The 22,133-nt window shown below is 36.1% G+C and overlaps 1 protein-coding gene across 4 annotated transcripts in view; it reads left to right on the forward strand.

Moving 5' to 3' along the window:
- Positions 1 to 20,476, forward strand: part of NETO2 (neuropilin and tolloid like 2) — a 36,197-nt gene extending 15,721 nt beyond the window's left edge. The window contains exons 4-9 of one of the 4 annotated variants that reach the window (XM_068411401.1): positions 1,538 to 1,786; positions 4,278 to 4,322; positions 4,411 to 4,538; positions 7,652 to 7,880; positions 12,961 to 13,074; positions 15,596 to 20,476. In XM_068411401.1, coding sequence (XP_068267502.1) covers positions 1,538 to 1,786; positions 4,278 to 4,322; positions 4,411 to 4,538; positions 7,652 to 7,880; positions 12,961 to 13,074; positions 15,596 to 16,176 — 1,346 coding nt within the window. In that variant the 3' untranslated portion in view covers positions 16,177 to 20,476. Of the gene's footprint in view, positions 1 to 1,537; positions 1,787 to 4,277; positions 4,323 to 4,389; positions 4,539 to 7,651; positions 7,881 to 12,960; positions 13,075 to 15,595 lie in introns of all 4 variants that reach the window. The other 3 variants (XM_068411402.1, XM_068411403.1, XM_068411405.1) reach the window with 3 other exon arrangements.
- The last annotated feature ends 1,657 nt before the right edge of the window (positions 20,477 to 22,133 follow it).

Here is a 22,133-nt window from a genome sequence, read left to right on the forward strand (position 1 = left end):
AGGCTGCAAGACTTGGGGGACACTAATTGTTTTTTCCTCTTACTAGAATGCACACAAAACCCACTGAAGTCAGCTAAAAACGTTAGTCAGCTTAATCATCAGATTCATATCAATTAATTGAAATATTTCAAGTAATATGTTTCAGTGACTTTTTATTTGTACAGTATAGTACTAGTTCACAGACACCCTCATTTTTGCTTGTATGCATGCACGTCTGAAGTTTTGCATCTTCCCTGCCAGTGAAGGCCCTGGAGAGCATATATCCTGTCCAACTTGAGAGTTCGGACATACCACATCCATTGCTGGATCTGCCTTGCGCAAGGCAGTTTCCATGGGGCGCAGAACCAGTTTCCATGGCTCTGTCCTTACAGTCCTTATGCAGAAACATTATGGGTACCTGAGCGAGACAAAGGTCCTCCACAATTTCTAGCTGATATGGTCCTTCCTGCAGACCACTACAAACAGCTATGAATGTTTTTAACTCATATATAAGTAAGGTGTAAGTTCTAAACAGAGTGTTAGAGATGTGTAAGTAAAGCCTTTTTGCATTCAGAAGAAGCAGACAGCATGCGATTCTTTAATGCTGTTATTCCAGATACCAATTAGTATCTGAAAGTTCATATGGCTCAGTGGATGACAAAAAGAATTATAGAATATTAGGGGTTGGAAGGGACCTCTGGAGATCATCGAGTCCAACCCCCCTGCCAGAGCAGGACCAATCTAGGGCAGGTTACACAGGAACGCATCCAGACGGGTCTTAAAAGTCTCCAGAGAAGGAGACTCCACAACCTCTCTGGAGAGCTTGTTCCAGTTTCCAGAAGAAACGCTAAAGCTATTCATACAATATAAAGTCACCGTTCCAAACTACAGACATGAAAGTCCGGTCACAAATGCATCTCATCAGGATTTACAGGTCTCATCCAAATCCTGATGTTAGGCTGTCACTGGTTCAGACTTACCTACATCTGTAGTCACCTGTATATTAATAATATATATGAAGCAATTACACTTCTCTGAATATTCTTATAAAAGATGTCTCCTGCCAAAGGATCTCCAAATTCGGGCTAAATGTTCTGGAAATACACCAGTGAGTAGTTCTTCATATCTTTTTCTTTTCCATTCTTGTCTGCATCCCTCAATGTTTTGTCCTTTTTTATGTACTTTGCTTTTGCAGAACACTGGTTTTAATTTATATCTTAATATTAAACCTCATTTGAATACCTTTGCATATATGTTAATATCTGTTATATGTGCTGCGTTAAATTTATGTCATTTCTGAATGTTCAACAATAAAGATCAGCAAGCAAAAAAATCCCATAAAATTCCATGAAAAAGTATCTTCTACACAATTATTTTAAAAATTTTTATCACAGTGTATCTGAGTTTTTGTAGCAGACTGCCAGATGTATTTTGAGAAGTTTCCAATCTCTTTTTTTATTTTGCTGGTTTGGAGGCCTATCTCTTCATTATTTCATGTCTTCATGTGTTTTTTATATAGATCTTCATTTAATCTTTTGCTTGATTTTTTTATGTCTAGCTGCTCCACGACAAAGAATTGAGTTGACCTTTGATGAACCTTATTACATAGAACCCTCATTTGAATGTCGGTTTGATCATCTGGAGGTTCGAGATGGACCTTTTGGTTTCTCCCCTCTCATTAATCGTTACTGTGGTCTGAAAAGTCCTGCACTAATTAGATCAACAGGGAGATTTATGTGGATCAAGTTTACTTCTGATGAGGAGCTGGAAGGAAAGGGATTTCAAGCAAAGTACTCATTTATACCAGGTAAAGATGCCTAAAATTCTGACTGAGTTAATGACCATCTGAACTCTGAGGATGTGTTTATGCTGGCAGTCTAGAGCTGTATTTCAGCCTAAGTGCTTATGAAGGCAAAGTGACAATGCCATAGTTACAGTCTCAGTCCTGCTAATCCTACAGCATACTTGACTAAAACCACTTTGGAAAATTGACTGAAGGGAATTACAGGTCTATAGTTTGCTAGTGAAGAAGTCAGTTGATCTCGTTCATGCTGAAGGCTTTAGCAACCTCCCTCTTTGTTACTCTCAACTTAGACCAGTTTCACCAGTGGTAGTAATGGAAAGAGCATTTACGTAGACAAATAGCTGTCATTTTCAACAGCCTGTCTTCTAGGAATATAAGACACTATGACAAAAACACCTGAAACAAATCTACAATAGCACTTCCAGCCAGATGCAAAACATTTTAAATCTCCATTTGGAAAAGCCAGAAGAAATATCTACATAGTCCAAGCATCAGCTCTCAGTATAACTAGATTCCCTCAAACCACAGGCTCAGACAACAGAATTGTTCTTTGTTCAAAGTACTGTGTAGTTTACAGGGTATGAAGGAGAGGATAATATGCTGACAGTGCTTTTAGACAAACAAAAACTACATCTGCTCTGTGAGGCCACTTAAAACTGGCAGGGCATTCTTTTTACAAGAAAATTTGACCTGATGTCTGTGTGCAATGCTTGACTGCTGTACTTCATAGATATTATATGTGTAGTTATCAGCACTTTATTGTCCTTTGGGACAAAAGACAATATACGAATGTCAGCTCTACTACTACTCTAAATGTATACACAGGCATGACTTTTTAATGTCATCTTTACCCGACTGGCCTTTACCCCTACAGCACATGAAAACACTACACATTAATATATTTTACTGCTTATAGAACTGTATACCTTGCTGGGGATTTAGGCTTGGAAACTCTTCACATTAACATGGTGACTAGTCCACTGGGAATAACGTGCTAAAATGTTTTCATAGGGACAGTACTTATGCATTTTGCTAACTCCATTTCCAAAGCCATTTCGTTAACGTCATTTTCAAAACTAACTTAGTCTAATTCCAGGCTGAAACTTTAAATATACATTTAAACTGTATATTATTTTCACAATAGATTGCAGCAACTGAATGACTGATATTTTTCTTTCCTTTTCTTTCCTCTACATTTACATGGCGTGTGGTAAAATATTTAGGGATTATGAAAATAGACGGGGACATGCATGTACACCCCCACTTCATAAAAAAAAAAAATCATTTCATAAAGAAGGTTGAAAATCTCTTGCAGAATTTTGCATATAGTGGTCATAGGTTTCACTATGGGTAACTAAAAGAGAGGAGGGTAAAAAAGGCATTTTCTCAACTGTGCTAAGTCTTGAGCTCAAGAATGAGGCATTTTAGGGGAAGTGATAAACTCCCTATACAGAAAAACATTTAGGGGACCACAAAAAGAGCCAAATTCTGGATCTTCATTTGGAAAACAATTTTTTACAAAACAGGCATGCACTTTTGCATGAACTAGTGCTTTCTTTGCATAGACTAACATTTCACACAGATACACACACTATGATTTGCATGGTTTCTGCGTTGATTTTCTGTGCCACAGCTGCAAATGGGTGCATCTTGCGAGTTTCTATGCTGATTCGTGAGGAAACGCTAACCTGATCACTGAAATATAAGCCTTGGACATCCCAGCCCATTACAGAGTCGTTTTTAGCCAAGACCTAGTCCCAGTAAAGTCAAGTACCATCAGTTAACCATTATGAAAAAGTACATTCTTACTTCACTAGTAGTACCCACACAGTATAGTACAGTATATACTACAGATACATACACTAGCTACACATCGCATTTAGAAGAGAGAAGATAGAGAAGTAATCAAGCTGAAATTCTGCCTTCATAAACAATGTCTCGAACTGTACTACCTGCCCTAATAGAAGGGGCATGGGTATCCAAGGAAAAAGTATCTTCAGTATTGAACTGTCCTCCTTTATATTCTTTATTAATAGCAATTAGCCATTTCAAAGTGTTGATATGTTCTACTAAACTACTCATGTTCAATTGTTCAAAACTATAGACGGACAGCAATCTGATAAGAATGATGTGCACAGAAAGATCCCTTGTACTTTTGTGGAGCTCCAGTGATTTCAGTGAAAACTGGCAGAGTTAAATTCAGAATGTAATGTAGGAGCAAAATACCGAATAGTAATTTTTGGTGTTATACTGGATATCTGAGCTGTCAGTATAGAATTACCTTACTCAGATAAGGTCAATCTTTGTGGAATAATGTATGTCATCTAAAAAAAAAAAAAATTATCTCTGTACCCTCCAATCGATTCAGTAAACTTTCTGGCAATTTTTATTGTGACATAATAAAAAATGGGCATAATCTTCAGATTATACTAAACCTTGAAGTGATTCTCAAGCATTGATAGCCCCTGTGATTCATGACTTCTTTCTATTACAGATCCTGACTTCACTTACCTAGGAGGTATTTTAAATCCCATCCCAGGTCTAGTATTACCGTAGCAATTTTTTATACATGAAATTTTAAATTAATACCATATTGCATTTGACAGCAAGGTGTATGTTCTTCCTAGACTGCCAATTTGAGCTCTCAGGAGCTGATGGAATAGTGCGTTCCAGTCAAGTAGAACAAGAAGGAAAAACAAAGCCAGGACAAGCAGTTGACTGCATATGGACAATTAAGGCTACTCCAAATGCTAAGGTGGGCTTCATTCATGTTATTCAACATATAATGGGTTTCCAAGTCATTAGTCACAGGTAATAGTCACTAGCTGTGATTTGCATAATGTCTCACTTGTACTGAAATGAATTATGTATCAGTGGCTTAGGAAATCCAGATAGAGGATTGTTTCTGAAATTAAACTTATACAGCAAGTCCACAGTGTTGTCTTCCTGTTATTTGAAACTTAAAATACAAAATAACTGTGAAAACTGTTTAAGCAACAGTTTTCAAGGGCGTTTGACTCGGACTCTGGTTTTATTGAAAGACCACAGGCAAAAATGCTGGCTAACAGCTTTGTTAAATTCCAGTAAATCTTGCTGCCATGGTTTAAAATTTTTCCTCCAGTGGTCCTGTTGGAGTATTTGGTTCTGTTCAAAGTCAACAGGACACGTACTTACTCCTCCCCAGTCTATTTCACAATCCAGCACCTTAAAACCCACTTTCATCAGCAGTCTGAGCTAAAATGAAAGGCTTTACCTGGAAACAGCTGAGGAATTAGCACTCTTTCTCTTCTGACTCAGCTATAGGATCCCACCCTGTTAAAGTTTCACAGTAAAATTTGCTAGAGCTTTTCTGCCCAAGCCCTAATGGGGAATATAAGCTACACGAGACAAAAATTAGCATTAGTTACCTGGGTACCTGATATTTATGATTATGCCTGCAGAACTAGAGACTGCTTACGAAAACATCACTATCTTACGCTCATTAAAAACAACTTGAGCTTTATTTTTGGACAGAGAGAAGGATAAAGTCCTATTCGTAATTCCAAAATACAATAGCTATAGCCTGTTAAAAATAAAAACCAACAGCTATATGTTTCAGGATCATATACTTGTTAATTACTTGTGAGTTGCAATGAAGAATACATATTTTTTTCTCCATATAGCATACACATCTGTAATTTTGCTTCTGTATGTGTGTTAAAGTACATCAACTGCTTTCATGTACGTAAGAATTAAAAAATATCTTTAAGCGGTAGCTGCCAAGATGACAAACCTACTCTATGCCTTCTTACACGCTTCTGCTAGTTAACTAACCAGCTCTATTCACCAGCTTCCAAATTAGTTCTAAAACAGCAACCTAAAAGATGATAATAAGAGGACAAGACAAGAAAGGAACTAAAACCCCATTAATATATTTGAGCCTTTGAGGAAGTGACTCAACTCCCAAGAGCCCTGTACTAGTCTAAGTAATAGTAGCAGTTCTTCCAGAAACAATAATAAAACCATTTTCTCTCTACATTGCCACTTGAGTGCACCAGGTCTTACGCTTAAGTATTTTAATAAATTATTGGACGTTGCCAGAAGGCAGAGTTATAGTTGGGTCAGTCCTGAGATTAGATCATCTTCCTAAATTATTGAGTTGAAACATTACAGAAAAATAATTCTTAGTGTTCTGACAGTGGTTTCTCAAACTTCAATTCTGGCAGAATTATGATGATAAAATCCATTAGATCTGATATGGTGCAGTCTCTAGAGAAAAATAAGCATAGACATTTTTAATTTCCTCAATTCGATTTTGTAATAAAAATAAATTTTTAAGACTGACACAACTGCAGCAATTAAAAGATTTTTAAAATCTGTATGAGATACTTAATAAATTACCTCCAGATTTCAGAAAACTACTAGAATAATCAATATAATCTACGAATGAGGACCTTTTATATTTACTTGCCTAATACACTAACCAGAAGGAGCTTTTGCAGAGCTGAGCTCTTTTAATGGAATTATTCCTTTGTTTTAATACACAGAATACCTCTGCTAGAAGTGTGCTAATTTATTTTTAGCTTCCATTGTAATTTCACAGGAGGTACATAAAGTCAATCATTAAATGAAAATACCATCTCTCCGCCCAAATACTAGCACTGACAGCTCACACCCATATTTGTGAGATAAGACATCAATGCAAGACAGGTTCTCAATGTAAGAGAATTTCTGGCAGTAAATCTAACAAAGACAGCAGCAGGGAAAAAAAAAAAAGAAGAAATATACTGAAGAACACAAAACAGTGAGATGCAGCATGAGATAATACGGCGCAGGCTGCACCTTTTCACAGAACATGCAAAGGGAGACAGTGCTGGCAACCTGCCTCTGGAAAACACTGGAAAGGAAGAGCCAGGGTATAGAAGCGTCACCTGTCTTTTACTGTGCTCTTTTACCCTGTTTTCAATAGAACCTGTTAAGTGTAGGGGGGCCCCCCAAAAAAAAGTGATTGGTTTTGTTTTACTGAATTCTTTAAAATTCGGTTTTAAAAGGCTTTGGCACTAGCTGAGGTTAAAAGCAAGACTTGGCAAAAGGGCAGGAAAATAGGTAATATTGCAGTAGCAAGCGTGGTATTCATCTACCCTGTCTTCCCTGCTTCACAAACTAAACAAGAGTTTGAGATTTCCTTGCTGTATATGTTCTACCGCATACACTGCCTTCTCTTGGATTAGATTTCTGCTTTTGGAGGAATTCAGATTGGCTTAAACTTTTTAACTCTTCCAATAGCCAGCTTACTTTTCTCCTGCTTCCATTTTCATTCAGATTACTCCTGACTTCATGGTTTATGTCTTCTGTAACAGTGCTCTGGTTCAGTAATTATCTTTCACTCTGAAGCAACAAATTTTAATTTCCTTATTTTACTTCAGAGCTTTTCTGACTAGACTCCTTCCCTTATATTTTAGCATTGTTTTTGTGAATTAGAAAGAAAGGATAACAGTCAAAATACAATTAAAATTCTTTCAGCACATTTATGTGTTTCTTGTATCTCTTCTAGAGTAATAGACTGCACATTTAGCAGAGCTGCTTAGGGCTTTCTTGAGCAAACATGTTGCGTTTTACTTTTTTTTCCAAGGGGCGTGGTTATATCAGAGTAAATTATTAAGTAAAGATTGTTTTGGGGAGGGGGGAGAAGGAAGCAGATACTTAAGACAAATTTCAAGTAATACTCCACACTGACATTTAATGAGAAAATGTAAGTATAAAAGTGTTGTGAATTGGGAGTTACACATGTGTAAGGGGACATAACATCTTATTCAAGATTTGCTAAGAAAGAAAACTGTCTTCTCTGTATTACTTTTCATAGAGACATTAATTTCTCTTTTCTAACAGATTTATTTGCGATTCCTCGACTATCAAATGGAGCATTCAAATGAATGCAAAAGAAACTTTGTTGCAGTATATGATGGAAGTAGTTCTATTGAAAACCTGAAGGCAAAGTTTTGTAGCACGGTAGCAAACGATGTCATGCTGCAGACTGGGACAGGTGTGGTACGGATGTGGGCAGATGAAGGCAGTAGACTAAGCAGATTCAGAATGCTGTTCACTTCATTTGTGGATCGTAAGTAGATTTTAAAGTGCCTGTTCCTCAGGTATTTTAGGAAAAGCATCAGCTATATATTATGCAGCAGGAACATACAAAAAAGGTTGTTTCTGTTTCCTTCACCTACTAGCAGGTAAATTAAATACTTGCTTTATTACAGTTATAAGCATGGTACCTGAAAAAAGGCTTTCCTCCATTCTTAAAAGGTTTATTTTTCATTTGAATTCAGTAATAATACAGCCCTAGGCTATGTCTTTCTCACATAGAGTTCTACAAATGAGCACAGACTGACTTAAAAAAAAAGACAGCAGTGGGACTGAAGTGTGCTCTCCCACTAGCCCCCATCTTCCAGTTTCCTGCCAGACACACAAGAGACTCTTCTGAAGCCCACACTGGATGTTCAGAAGGCCAGAAAACACTTGTGAACCTGCAGAGTCTGGATCTTCTTCCTATCCACAGCCCTACCTTCAATTTCAGATCTGGAACTACACCCACTCCAGCTACACCTGAACTGCTCCCTCCTTCTCAGCCACATGTGGCTCTAAACAATCCCACATCTGCTCCCTTAGCAAAGCCCAGTTGTGTTGCACAGCTGTGGATAAGCAGTTAAATTCAAATTTATTTAAGAAGGCTATATTAAAAGCAGAGCTGTAAATGCAATCTGGATTTCTGTTTGGATTCCACAGCCTGGGTTAGAGACAATTTACAATGAGAATAAAGACTAAGATGTTTCTTGAAAGCATGCTTTTTGTGAGATTTCTTTTAAGTGCTTTCTCTCTGAACTTAATGGAACTTTGTTGCCTCACATATTTACAAAGGACGACATTGCCCACTTCGCACAACTGAAAGTAAGCGGCATCTTCAGCACAAAAGTAGACTAACTTTAGAACAGCAGAGCAGATCTGAGATACATGGGGAGAGCTGAATAAAACGTACCTGCCACTTCAGGAAATCAGACCTATACTTGTGCTAAACGTTTTCAAAAAGTTCTGCTTGAAAAATAAATAGTACAGATATGCTGTCAAAGGAATAACTTTTTTTGACAGAACTAACATGCCTGTAGCCAGTCCTGAAAGGCATCCTGGTCACCACCTTGCAAAAAAGTTCAGGTTATAGGTAACAAGTAGATTTTATATTCTGTTCCATAAAACAGTAAAGGTTAACACAGAAGTTACTTTCTGTAAAATGATCTTTCTAAACTAACAGAGACAAGTTACTTTCTGTAAAACAATCTTTTTAAAGTAACAGAGACTGATAAGAGAAATAGCTTATTGCTTACTTTGCATACATCGTAGTAAGAACCAATTGCATGTTTCAAACTAGTCTATTGTTTAACCTACAATAGGCATTTAATAAACTTTAGATACTGTGAATTTCAGTAAATAGCAGTTTTAAGCACAACTTGCTTGCAAAATTTATAAGTGCTTTTCCAGGAGCTTTTTTCAGTATAGTTATTAATATTAGTGATAGTGCAAGTTATTCCAGCTTTCAATCTAGAAAATGCTATGAACTTTGCCAGGGAAGTTATCCATTTATATAAATACTGGAGTGTTTTGTTTTGTTTTTTTTTTTTTGAGTTTGGGGTGGTTTTTGGTGGGGTTTTTTGAGTGCAAGAGTTTGAAACAGTAACTATTCCTGAAACTAGATAACTTTCCAAGCTCAATGATTTTAAAGTAACTCAAAGTTATTGGCAGAAGAAAATCTGCAAAGCTACGTGGTTATTCTTATTGATCTTCTAACTTGAGATACTGTCTTTCTTGGATAGGGTGATTGAAAAGTATGTGTCTGAAAAATGTTTCATGTATTTTTAAATAATGTAGTGATAAGCAGTTTTTCTAACTGAAAAAAGTGAATCTGTGCTTATCTTATCTTCAGATCGATAAGCTATTTTTCTCTTCTACCTTACTAATAATTTGTAATTATATGAAGCCAACCATGAAAACAACTGATATTTCTGAAAAGATTTACATAAATGAACTACTTGTGTATGACAATCACCTAACACACACCTAATGCTGCTTGCAGATTTGACTAAGTAATTCAGCTAACAGCAATGTTAAAAATCAATGTATTTGATTTCTGGCTTGATTCAATACATGAATAATGCTAGATATAAAGAGCACTGTGAACATTGCACCAGTCTTAGGCTGCTGTTATGAGAAGAGTCCAGCTATGTCCTTGAAGTCCTGGAACTGATCAATCATTGTAACTTTTAGACTTTGTACTTCCCAAATAATGAACAAAACGAAAATGAAGTCCATTTGTCCCATCTTTATGAACTTTTGAACAAGAGCCACCCCCAAAAAATGTTAAAGAGACTACACAGGAATGTAAAATAGAGACTGCGCTGGTGGATGGAGAAGCAGCAGCAGAATGCATCCTCCAAAAATACAGAAACATGAAAAAATTCCCCTATTCAGGGACATGAGAAAGGGAATGTGTCTTACATCATAATTCTTCCTCTGTGCCTCCAAGAGAACTACAACTCCATACAGATACATACTGAAACAGCAGATACACATGGATCCATGACAACCACTCTGGACACAGATTTCATAGATCCTCTAACTCACAGTCAGAAATATTTTAGTAGATATTGTAGCCTATTACATACATAGCCTTTTTAAGCTATTCCGTTTAAACGATGATCCTATTTATCCTTTATAAAGTAAAGCGTGCCCAATCGTTCCTTCTAAATTCAGAAGGAAAAACTACCTAAATCTTTTCTCCACATGTGCTAATAAGGCCAAGAGCCTTTTATTTCATAGTCTGCATCATGAACATGTCCATTTTAACTATTAGCCTTTCTCCCATTATATATGTATAATGGTTAGAAATGTTGAGTACATCTTCCTGTTTCTATGAATTGCTTTAGGTTGTCTGGGATACCTGTTCTTATGTCTAGATTGATACTCTTGCATAAGTTTTAGCCTGTCATCATTTAGTCCTTCAGGGAGAACGTATGAATCCCTTTGGAATTTAATTGCAGCATAATTCTGGATGATGCTTACATCATGATTTCATATGATGCTTACAGAATAATGCTACATTGTGCCTTAAACCATTAATTATGTGAATTGCCTTAGCTTTAAACCTGGCAGTTTCATCAGTTTTGTCCACTTCACTGTCCTCCTATGTAGTCCGTACTTCCATCAGTTTCTCTGCAAGGATATTATGGGATTCAATTTTGAAAGCCTTGCTAATGTCAGGATATACAACATCCACCACTCTGTCCTCATCTAAGCTAGTAATTTCATTGTAGAAGTCAATCAGGTTGGTCAAGCGTGATTTCCTCATCATAAATCCATGCTGACTATTCCCAATGACCTTCTTATCCCTGATGCATTTGGAAACGGCTTCCAGGATTATTTGCTCTATCACCTTCCCAGGCATCGAGAGAAGCTCCCCTCTGTCCCATTCAGTAGTAGGCCTATATTTTCCTTGGCCCTCCTTTTGTTGCCAATACACTTGAAGCCCTTCTTGTTGCCTTTCATGTCCCTCACCATATTCAACTCTATGTAGGCTTTGACTTTCCCAGCCCCATCCCTGCACACTCACTGTGTCTGTATTCCTCCCAGGGCACCTGACCCTGCTTGCGCCTAACATGGCATCTCATTCATAACTGATACAATGAGTGTGATCTATACCTTCCTAAGCACTGATCATATTTTAAAGCAGTGTTCTTCAGACTAAATCTACTTTCCAAACAAATTCTCAACTCAGTTGAGCAAGGGAGATACAGGTGGTAGTTATTATGACATTTTTAAACACCGAAATACATAGATAAACTCTTCCAAAATACACTCTAAATACATTCAATACAGCACTTGCACTACAATTAAAGCACAAGCTTCCTATATGGAACTTCTTGCCAGGTTGCCAGGGGTTAAGCAATAACAGGAAGCTAATACAAAAGCTTAAAGCCAACGAGCCTAGGTTACCAAAATTCAGTGGAGTAAGAAGTGGGGAGACAATACATATTAGATTTAGGGAACGCTAATTCAGAATTAAAGGTTTGAATTTTCTTTTCTCTTAGGAGTAACTCCTCTTTTTGTCACTGAGACTCTGAAGGCTAACAGAAGGACTAAGTGAGAAACACGCTCTATTCAGGGCTAGTCACCCTCTTCTGCCTCTACCCTTTGGGTTTTGCATTATGTTTCTGAGAATCCAGACTGCTCAAGAATAAATTCTTTCTATGAAACCAAATAGTAGAATGTCTATCACACATCTTTGCTGTTTAATATATAACTGACTCCAGTAATAATAGACATTTCTGTCATAAAAATACCACATTACTGAGAGAAAGGAAAAATCAATTCCTTGTCCAGTGCTCTGAATTCATAAAGAATTTCCTATGTATATTATACAACATCCTGAAAATAATTATTACTATTTTTTAATATAATTTTTAATGTCAAGGCGCTATAACAAACATTCATGGAAACATAAAATGTTTAGGGCATCTTTCTCGTTAATTTATTTCTTCAAATTTCTAACTATATACAGACAGATAGATAAAAAGCTAAACTGTACTGTCTGCTAACCCCTGCATTAGCTCTAATAGGAGGCTTTAAGAGCTTTGATTCACAAGCAGGAAGGACTTAGATGCCTCCAGTTACTGAAGTCTCTTGCAATTACTGAAACAGTCCTCCACAAGCTGAAATCTGATTTGCTGTAAGATATTAATGGGCTCTAAAATGCAGATGTTCAGGAACCACTTCACAACCAGCTATACCATCAACATAGCAGATGCACAGCAGATTGAATAAATATATAATTGATGGTGAGCATACGATTTTTAAGTATTAAGTTTTTAAAGACAAGTATTAAAGCCTTCTTCCAGTATCTGTGTTGTGTGACTATCTGCTGCCCATTTTGAGCAAGAATTATTTTTTGGTAGCATTGATAGTACATCTGAAAGCAACCATGTGAAGAGAGAATAAAGAATCCAATAATTAGTGATGTGCGGGAAAGTGATTGTGTTTGAAACAGAGATAATGAGTATGCATGTTAAAAAAATAACAGGAATTTACAAGTTTTATAGCAATGCATCAATTACTGAAAATTCCTAATGTTTTCTTTCTCTTCTCTCCTGCAGCTCCCTGCTCAGGCAGCACTTACTTCTGCCATAGCAACATGTGCATCAATAATTCTTTAGTCTGTAATGGCATTCAAAACTGTGCATACCCTTGGGATGAAAATCACTGCAGAGGTGAATATAGTGCAAAGTATAGCCTTTATAAGCTAGGCTGGTCAGTTTGCCTTTCAAGGAAATAATGAAATGTCTTTTTCCTGGAAATATGCTGAAGACAGCTATTCTGCTAATCTCAGGAAGGTGTTCCAAATTTCTTATTTAAACTCAGGAGACATGTAAGCATCCTGAATATTGATCTTACTGCTTGAAAATAAAATTTCTTCCTCTTCAGCATATACTGTCTATTTTAAAAGGATGTCAGCGTAATAGGAAATAGAATTTAGTGTTTGCCAGGTTGCATCCTATCCATTTGTAAACTTTAAATAAAGCAAGGATCGTAGGGACAGGTAATACCTTTTATTAGAGAAAAAATACAGAGCTGGAAAAAGAAAGACAAGCCTTCAAGCACAAAAAGCCTTTCTCAGGGCTGAAATAGAAGGAACAATCTTCGAAGACAAATAAAATTTTAAAGCTTTTTTTTTTTTTTTTTTTGAGTTGTTAATCACAGACTATCTCAGAGTAAATGCAACTGCTGCATATGGTGTGAGAAAGGAGGATTTGTTAGGAAGTTTATGGAAAACAGATACATGTAAATCCCTGCTGCTAGAAGATGGGGTAGAGGAGTGTTGTTTAAACCATCACAACTGCAGTAAAGACTTGTTTCAATATCAGGTTTTGTAGGAAAAATTCTCATGATTTGAGGAAATTGTTATTCTGCTAAAGCACAAATATATTCACCCGTGCTTCAACAACTGAATTTTCAGAGTTGGAACAAAACCAGTTTAAGGTCAACATTTTTTCTTGCTAAAAGAAAACAATAAAACAACAAACTTGAGCTTGGGGTTTTTTTACAAATAGAATGGCATAAATAAATCTGAACATAAAACTCCTGAAAGATTTAAATATGTACTCCAGTTCAAAGAGAAATTGACCCTGCAGGAAAGGTCAAAACCTTCTCTACAGAAAATCTTGAAATAAAATGGCTTTTCAACACAAATCCAACTTAAATTTTTTAGTAAATAAATATTTAAAAAAACTACTTTGAAATTGCATTTTGGGCAAACAAAAAAATTCACACCACTAATAAATACTCTAATGCAATATATTATGGAAGCTTTCCAGTTAACAAAACTGATCCATAACTCCCAAGTTTTTAATGGAGAAGTAAGCTTCCTCTAAACAATCCTTAGCTTTGATAATATTCAATGTTTCCTCTTAAGTGGAATTCCTAGGTCTCTTTCCCATCTCTCTTTCTACAGTCTTGCCTAGAATCCACACTTCACTCACGTACTGCAGTATTTAAAAAAATTAATTCCATAAAAAACTGTGTCATAATGTGAAGAAAGTGTCTTTCCTGATATTTGTGAATTGCTGTATCTGGTGCTGAATAACCTACCATGTTTATGTTGAATACAACCTGAGTTCTACTTTAATATTTGCACAGCAGATAATTAGGAGACAGCTGAAGACTGGATCCATATTGCCAGCTAAGGTAGACTGAAGAGAGATTGATGCAAGCAAATAAGCAATATCTAGCCTTAAAAAGGAAGCTTATCACAATTGTGCTCAATTCCTGCAGGCACCCAGAGTTCTCATTTAGTCCACATCGACAGCTACCTAAATCTGAGCATATTGTGACCTACCTTATGCCTAAGCCCAGTGACACAAAAATTGATAGAAAAGTCAGTTGAGAAGATATCACCTGTTGCATAACAACTTTTTGATTATAATATCTTCCAAGAATTAAGAAACCTAGATGCAGATGAGAGAACTGCCATAGCACTCAAATTCATACTGCCGACGAAGTGTGGTAACACTAAGTTCTAAGCTAGGCAGGACAAGAAGAAATATCCTCCTTCACATTAAAGGTATAAATGTAACTCAGAATAAACAGTTTAAGAAGTAGTACTGTATTTCAGACATAACTTCTTATTAGCCAATTCCTTGGGACTCTCTGTTTAGTATATGGATTGTTTCCAATAGCGTATGATGGTATATAACGCTCTCCATGCACTGTGTGTGGAGTACTTAGGTGCATAACACACATATGCAGATGTCAGGAGCCTCAGGAACGGCTGAGGGAGCTGGGGTTGTTTAGCCTGGAGAAGAGGAGGTTCAGAGGTGACCTTATTGCGGTCTACAACTACCTGAAGGGAGATTGTAGCGGAGTGGGAGTTGGCCTCTTCTCCCGGGCAACTAGCAATAGGACAAGAGGACACAGCCTCAAGCTTCGCCAGGGGAGGTTCAGGTTGGACATCGGGAAGAATTTCTTCTCAGAAAGGGTTATTAGACATTGGAACGGGCTGCCCAGGGAGGTGGTGGAGTCACCATCTCTGGATGTGTTTAAAAAAAGACTGGACATGGCACTTAGTGCCATGGTCTAGTTGACATGGTGGTGTCAGGGCAATGGTTGGACTCGATGATCCCAGAGGTCTCCTCCAACCTGATTGATTCTGTGATTCTGTGATTGTTTTAATACAGAATCGAAAGTGTGGAAAATAATACAAGCCTTATCATAATCATCGTTTTTTCTTTGCAGAAAAGAAAAAAACTGGATTGTTTGAACAAATCACCAAGACTCATGGAACAATCATCGGCATCACATCAGGGATAGTTTTAGTTCTTCTTATCATTTCAATTCTAGTACAAGTAAAGCAACCTCGCAAAAAGGTTATGGCTTGCAAGACTGCTTTCAATAAAACTGGCTTCCAGGAAGTATTTGATCCTCCGCATTATGAACTATTTTCACTAAGGGACAAAGAAATTTCTGCAGATTTGGCAGATTTATCAGAAGAACTTGAAAACTATCAGAAAATGAGACGCCCTTCAACAGCTTCCAGATGCATTCATGACCACCACTGTGGCTCCCAGGCCTCTAATATCAAACAAAGCAGGACAAACCTCAGCTCCATGGAACTTCCCTTTCGCAATGATTTTGCGCAGCCTCAGCCAATGAAAACATTTAATAGCACATTCAAGAAAAGCAGTTATACTTTCAAACAAGCGCATGACTGCCCTGAGCAAGTCATAGAAGACAGGGTGATGGAGGAGATTCCCTGTGAAATCTATGTTAGAGGAAGAGAAGATACGGCACAAGGTTCATTATCTATTGACTTTTAATTTCCTAGTTAAGGTCGAATCAGTGTATATACAAGATGCTTGTGTATAATGACAATGTATATATTAAAAGTGTACTATATGCAGCGTGTGAGATGCACACACTTTTAGCTTATTATACTTCATTTAAAAAAAAAAAAAACACAAAGTCTTCGTAACTAATTCTTGCTGAAAAATGGTGGATTTCCTCTCATCTTCCCAAGCTACGTATCTAGTGGAGGAGTAAGACAGAGACTTTGCATGGAAATTGTAAGTTAAGGATATTGGAAGAAAAAAAATTACAGCTACTCATTACTGAACACTGAAAACAATGACTACTATTCTCTCCTCATATAATTTTCTCTTCTTTAGACGTTTGCTTTTCAAGGCAATTTTAATACCTCAGTTACATAAATAAAAGTAGTTAAGTGCACCACGTGTATGTCAACATAGGTGTCTTATTGTATTTGTCAAATTAAAGTAGAGTTAGTGTTAAGTGCTAGTTAAGACTCAAGAATTATGTTAAAGCCATCTGTTTTGTCTTGCCTACCATTTATATTGCCTTTAATTATCAGTTCCTCACTCTATGCTTTGTGAGAAGTGTAAAGGATTACTGCCTTTTAAAAATATTGAGTTATATTAATTTTAGTACATTTGGAAATACACAATCTTTGCATCTTTGGGTAAAAACACAAGTACTTGTGTTATTCTAGATGCAGACTTCACAGGTTTTTTTCAAGAACATTTAGGATTTTAAAATATTCTGCCATATATTATAGATCCATATGGCTCACTGATTTCACAGCTCTGTAGTTAGAAAACAATTTTGTTCCTGTGTTTTCCAAGTATTTACATAAGTAGACTGTACTGTACATTTGTCTCTTAAAATAGCCTTTTACTCCTTATTGCAGCTGATCTTCCCTACTGAAATCAGTGATGATACTTTTAGCCCATGTCCTACTTGCCTGAAGAGAACTGCTTTAAGGTATATGAAGATACAGGAAACAAAGAGAAATCAAAAAGCAACTCCTATTAAACTTTATGGAACCCTCTTTGTGCCCCTTGTTTCCACTTGCAAAACTGCACATTTCATAGCTTTTTTAATGGTGGTTTAGACCTAATTTTAAAATTTTTACAATATAGAAAAATTTTAAAAATATAATAATTCTCATTGTGTTTTTTAAACTTTTTATATAGTTTGATACTGTACAGACTATTTATTAAATCAAAATCTAGCATCTGTACAGCAGGCTTGTTTCAGTGTCCCTATTAGCAGCTCTGAATAACAGGCAGTGGCTGCCGCGTACATCGCAATTTGCCAAGAATACTTAGTGTGACTTCCACATCAGCCTACATCTTATTCTTTGGTTTGTTTGGGTTTATTCTGGTATTTTGTTTACAAGAAACCTTTAACTAAAGGTGACCTACAAGCTTGCACTGGGCATATCCTTTATTTACAAACGTATGTAAAACCATAATGTTTCTTGTGCTGACTGTAGTACAAAAAATAATATATGACCCTAGCAACTGAAAAATCTTTTCTTTAAAATAAAAGATGAACAACAGCTGTAATCACAGATTTTCATTAGAATGACAAAGAAAAAAAATTTGGTTTACAAATGTTTAGAATGTAAGAAGTTGGGCGCGGGGGAGGGGAGTGTGTGTGGAGAGAGAGGAACCGAGTATCTTCAACACTTCCCAAATTCAAAATTAACCCTATATGATGTTTAGAAAGAACTTAATCAGAAGCTCATAGATCAGACCGCTAAGGCTTGTATCCTGGGGTCAGTTTTTGGCTGGTGCCAGAATATATTTCAATTTGAAAGAATGAAAATGGGCATGATTTTTAGATGCACTTCATGCAGAAGTGTTAAAAAAATATAGTTAATTTTGACTTGAAAATTTTTGAATATTTAAAACATTTCTTGACAGATTTCATTTACTTCTCATTGATTTCAGTAATAAATATCTCACCATGACCAATATGATACAGAATGTTATTTGTGACAGTCTTAGTTCCAGATTCTTTCAACAAGTAATATGTAGCTTTACACAAGTCATTTTTGTCCATATAACTCTTTTAAGTGCTAGGTTTGCATGATTAGGTTTTCTTTTTAAGGTGTATTTGTCCGTGTGATAAAAATAATGTGATCCCTATTCTTTCCTAAGTTATGTTGTCTTTGAACAGTAAACCTGTAACAATAAAACAAATAGCAAGCCTGCAAAGCCCAAGTCTGTGGAGAGAAGGGGAAAAGCTCTATTGAAGAAGTTCCCAGATGGCCTGAATAATATTTCAGTCTCAGTTGTACCTTGTTGATTACATGGTCAGAACACAGCTGCTTTTGGGCTACCCCAAAGCATATAGGTGAGCTCCCATAACTAATCATGTCTTCTGTGTGTAACTTTTTCCAATATCCCTAAGCCCAGCTCTGAGCTTCGCTTTCCCCCCTTCTTTGCTTTCTAATCTGTTTTTTTTTTTTTTGTCTTTAGCATAAATAAAGACAAGATACTCCCATCTAGTTAACACCTGCTCCCAATTCCCAATACAGAGCAAAAACTCTCCTGGAGGGATCTTTTCAGTATTTCTGTAATAGCAGACCCAGCCCTTACTGTGGCAATAGCTGTACACTTGAACAGATCTGAGAGAGAAACCCGAAGGAATAATGATTTCTATAGGCTTCTATAAATAGTAAAGGCAGGAAAATGAAATATCAGTGCTTGTTTTATTAGAAGCAAGGTGAAATTAACATTGAACCTAAAAATCTGAAAGGAAAACTTGCGCGTGGTGTGTTTAAAGAAATGTCTATACATCTCATTGTAATGTTGGGTTCAGTTACTTAGCTGTGCTTTAAGAAATGAGTGGTAACTATTAGAGCCATAATTCCACTTCCAGTATAATCAAATTCCCTCCACTACAGAGAAAAACTAACTGGGTGGACTGCTTGGTACTACTCAGAATGCAGAAAGCTGACATTTTCAGCAAAAGAACTTAATATTGGTTTTGCAGTCTCAGTCCAGGTGGAGCAGATGTTCTGGTCTTTAAACTTCTTTTTTGGCATTAGCGGAAAACCACCACCTTTCATACTTTTGCAATATCTAAGTATTGTTAGCGTATTTCCATTGTCTCCATCTTAAATCCATACACCTCTAGGAGCATCCTGATTTTGCACTCAATTGTACCCATATCTCTGATACCCTCTGTTAACACTAAATGCACATAGCGAAGATACATTCCCTAGACACACATTGACCAGGAAAAGGCCAACAGCATTAACTACTTTTTGGTATTTACAACTAATTTTTACCTCCTATCATAGTAGCTTAGACATCAAACTATCTAAAATGAAGAAGGATTTGTTGTGGATAAAAGTTGTAGAAGTAAACCTACAGCCAATACGAAAACAAAAGTGACCGAGAACTATGATTCATGAGAGTTCTGTAAGGAGACGTCTGCATTTACAGATATGATGACAGTGGTATAGAAAACTCAGACTTGGCACTGTTACTGACTGTGAAATATTTCAGTGATCACAGAAATACTAATTTGTCCTTAAAATGCATGAGATTCTCTTGTCTGCTATAGACAACGTGACCCTCATCGTGCATACAAATTATAATGGTATATTATAAGAATTACTGTCTATTTTAACAAAACCAATATGAAGAAAGGTTATTAAAAGAGCTGTCATTGACTTACAAGAAAAGGTGCTTGTCATGTGAACACTTCAGAATTTTTAAGTTACTGAATACACTGCTTTGTTTTTTACTTGCTGTAATTGTGTGCATTAGCAGCAAATCTCCTGCTAAGAGGAAGAAAGGCTTGCCTTACCTTCAAATCAATTTAGTCCTTAAATAAGAAGATTCTTATATCAATGATCATAACATTTAAGTTTCCAAACTATTTAAGTATAATCCTTTATCTAAAAGGCTAGCAACAGCAAATGTAATAATAAAAGGTCTTAGCACCTACACCCGAGAAGCCCAGAGTAAACTACTGCTTGAAATTGAACAACTTAATTCATATGGATACACTGAAACATACGTACAGTTTGATCTTCCTGTATGGTCAGTCTCTATGTTAATCTGTTCACAGTAAAACTCAGTCAAATACATTTACTTTTACATGTCCTTATTTCAAAGTTTATGTATGAGCCCTATGATTGCTCAGGTCTGTAGAGTGTTTACCAAAACAAGATTCCTAATCTACGTCAGCCTGAAAGATAAGCTGATTTTACATTATTTGAGATCACAGTGTTACAACTGAATATTAATTAGAATGGGAGAAAGAATTTTAAAATAAAAAAAAAACCTTTCTTTGAGTTGATTCATGCTTTGAAAACGAGTATTTATAGCACCTATCTCCATCTAACAATATAAAAGCTACTATCTTTAAGACTTCTGTTCCTGTGGTTTCCAATAACCGTCTCTGTATAGGGTAAATCCCCCCTATAAATATACAAATAAATCACGTCAGTATGCTGTTAATATGTCGTTCTGTGTTACCACGGAACTGCAAGTATATTTTCACATTCAAATTCCTTTGCTACACTCCATGTTACAGAATCAGCTTAATAAAAATCTGTTTTCCATCTGTTTCATAGATCAACACCAAGAACAGTCATTTGTCAATTGTCATCTTGTTCCCTCTTATCTAGCTATTGAAGATAATCTACCATATACCAGATAAAACAGCTTAGTTTTTCTTACAGAGCCAGGCTCAGGGAGAAACAAAGAACTCGATGTCTTTGTATGTCTTTCCACTACCATCACGTAATTTATGGTAATAGCTTTTATACTGGAGAAACTCATAAATTTTATGTCAAATTCTGTTCAAGAAAAAATAATAATAAACCAAATAATAGGTACCTATGACCTACACACCTCAAAATTCAAAATAATTTGCTGTTTTGGAATCTGAATCATGCCTTCTGAAGGGTAAGAGCTATCAATGTGTACTTAAAGGATGCACATCATACCATCTTCTCTGAACAACTTCTTCTCATGCCAAACACAGATTTCCTAGACATCTTTAAAGTTTTAGATCTTATTTCATTATGAAATATAAGCCTATTATTTACAACTTATAATTAGCCTCAAAGTACATTATCACCTACATAAAAGTTGCTTCTGTCTTCCTTCCAGATGTATTTAGGAGCAAGAATTGTCTTGTAGAAGTATTTATCATTAAACCACTACATTTCAGGGTTTCATTTCTGAGTTTATACTGCAGAATTATTTTTCACTTGAAAAGTAAGAAACTACAAGGAAAACGCAAAGCTCACAGCATTATCTCCTTAACCTCCAATGAATATGGCTAAAGTGGAACAGAGTACATCAATGGTTTAATACTCAAGATTTAGTATTTTATGAGGAAGTAATACCAGAATTAAAAGGGCAAATGTTTTGTATGTGAGAAGGTTTAGTTTGCCCATGGTTATCACACTCAGTTTGCTCATAACACTTGTCTTTGATAACTACTGCATTCACCTGTGAATAACACAGGAATCCAGAGCTTAAGCTTCCTTTCAGTTCCACTGGCAAAGCACATCAAATTGTACAAAAATTTAAAAAGCTATTTGCAGAGACAGGAGAAGAGTTGAAAATTAAAGAATTCTTTGTTTTAAATACAAAACAGGAGACAATAAAATACTAACCACTGGACATTTCTGATGATACAATGTTTAGCTCACCCTTCAACACACTCAAATTACTCTTAAGGTAATAAAGCACACAATTCTATGCAACCAATATGTTAGGTTCCCTGACTTCAGTAAACATCTTCAATACTCCTAATAATTTGGAAGAAGCTAGCTGTTAGTACTGTGTTTACTGGATAACATTCTCAATTACTACCAATTATTATATAAAAAGATGATTCAGTGATTAATGGGGGTGAAAAAAGCAGGAAAATACTCTTGAAAGCAATTATGAGAATAAGAGATTCTTAGACAAGTCGATAAATCCCAAGTCTCTTAAGTATT

This window comes from Nyctibius grandis, chromosome 12, assembly GCF_013368605.1.
Source record: "Nyctibius grandis isolate bNycGra1 chromosome 12, bNycGra1.pri, whole genome shotgun sequence".
NCBI classification, from domain to species: Eukaryota; Metazoa; Chordata; class Aves; order Nyctibiiformes; family Nyctibiidae; genus Nyctibius; species Nyctibius grandis.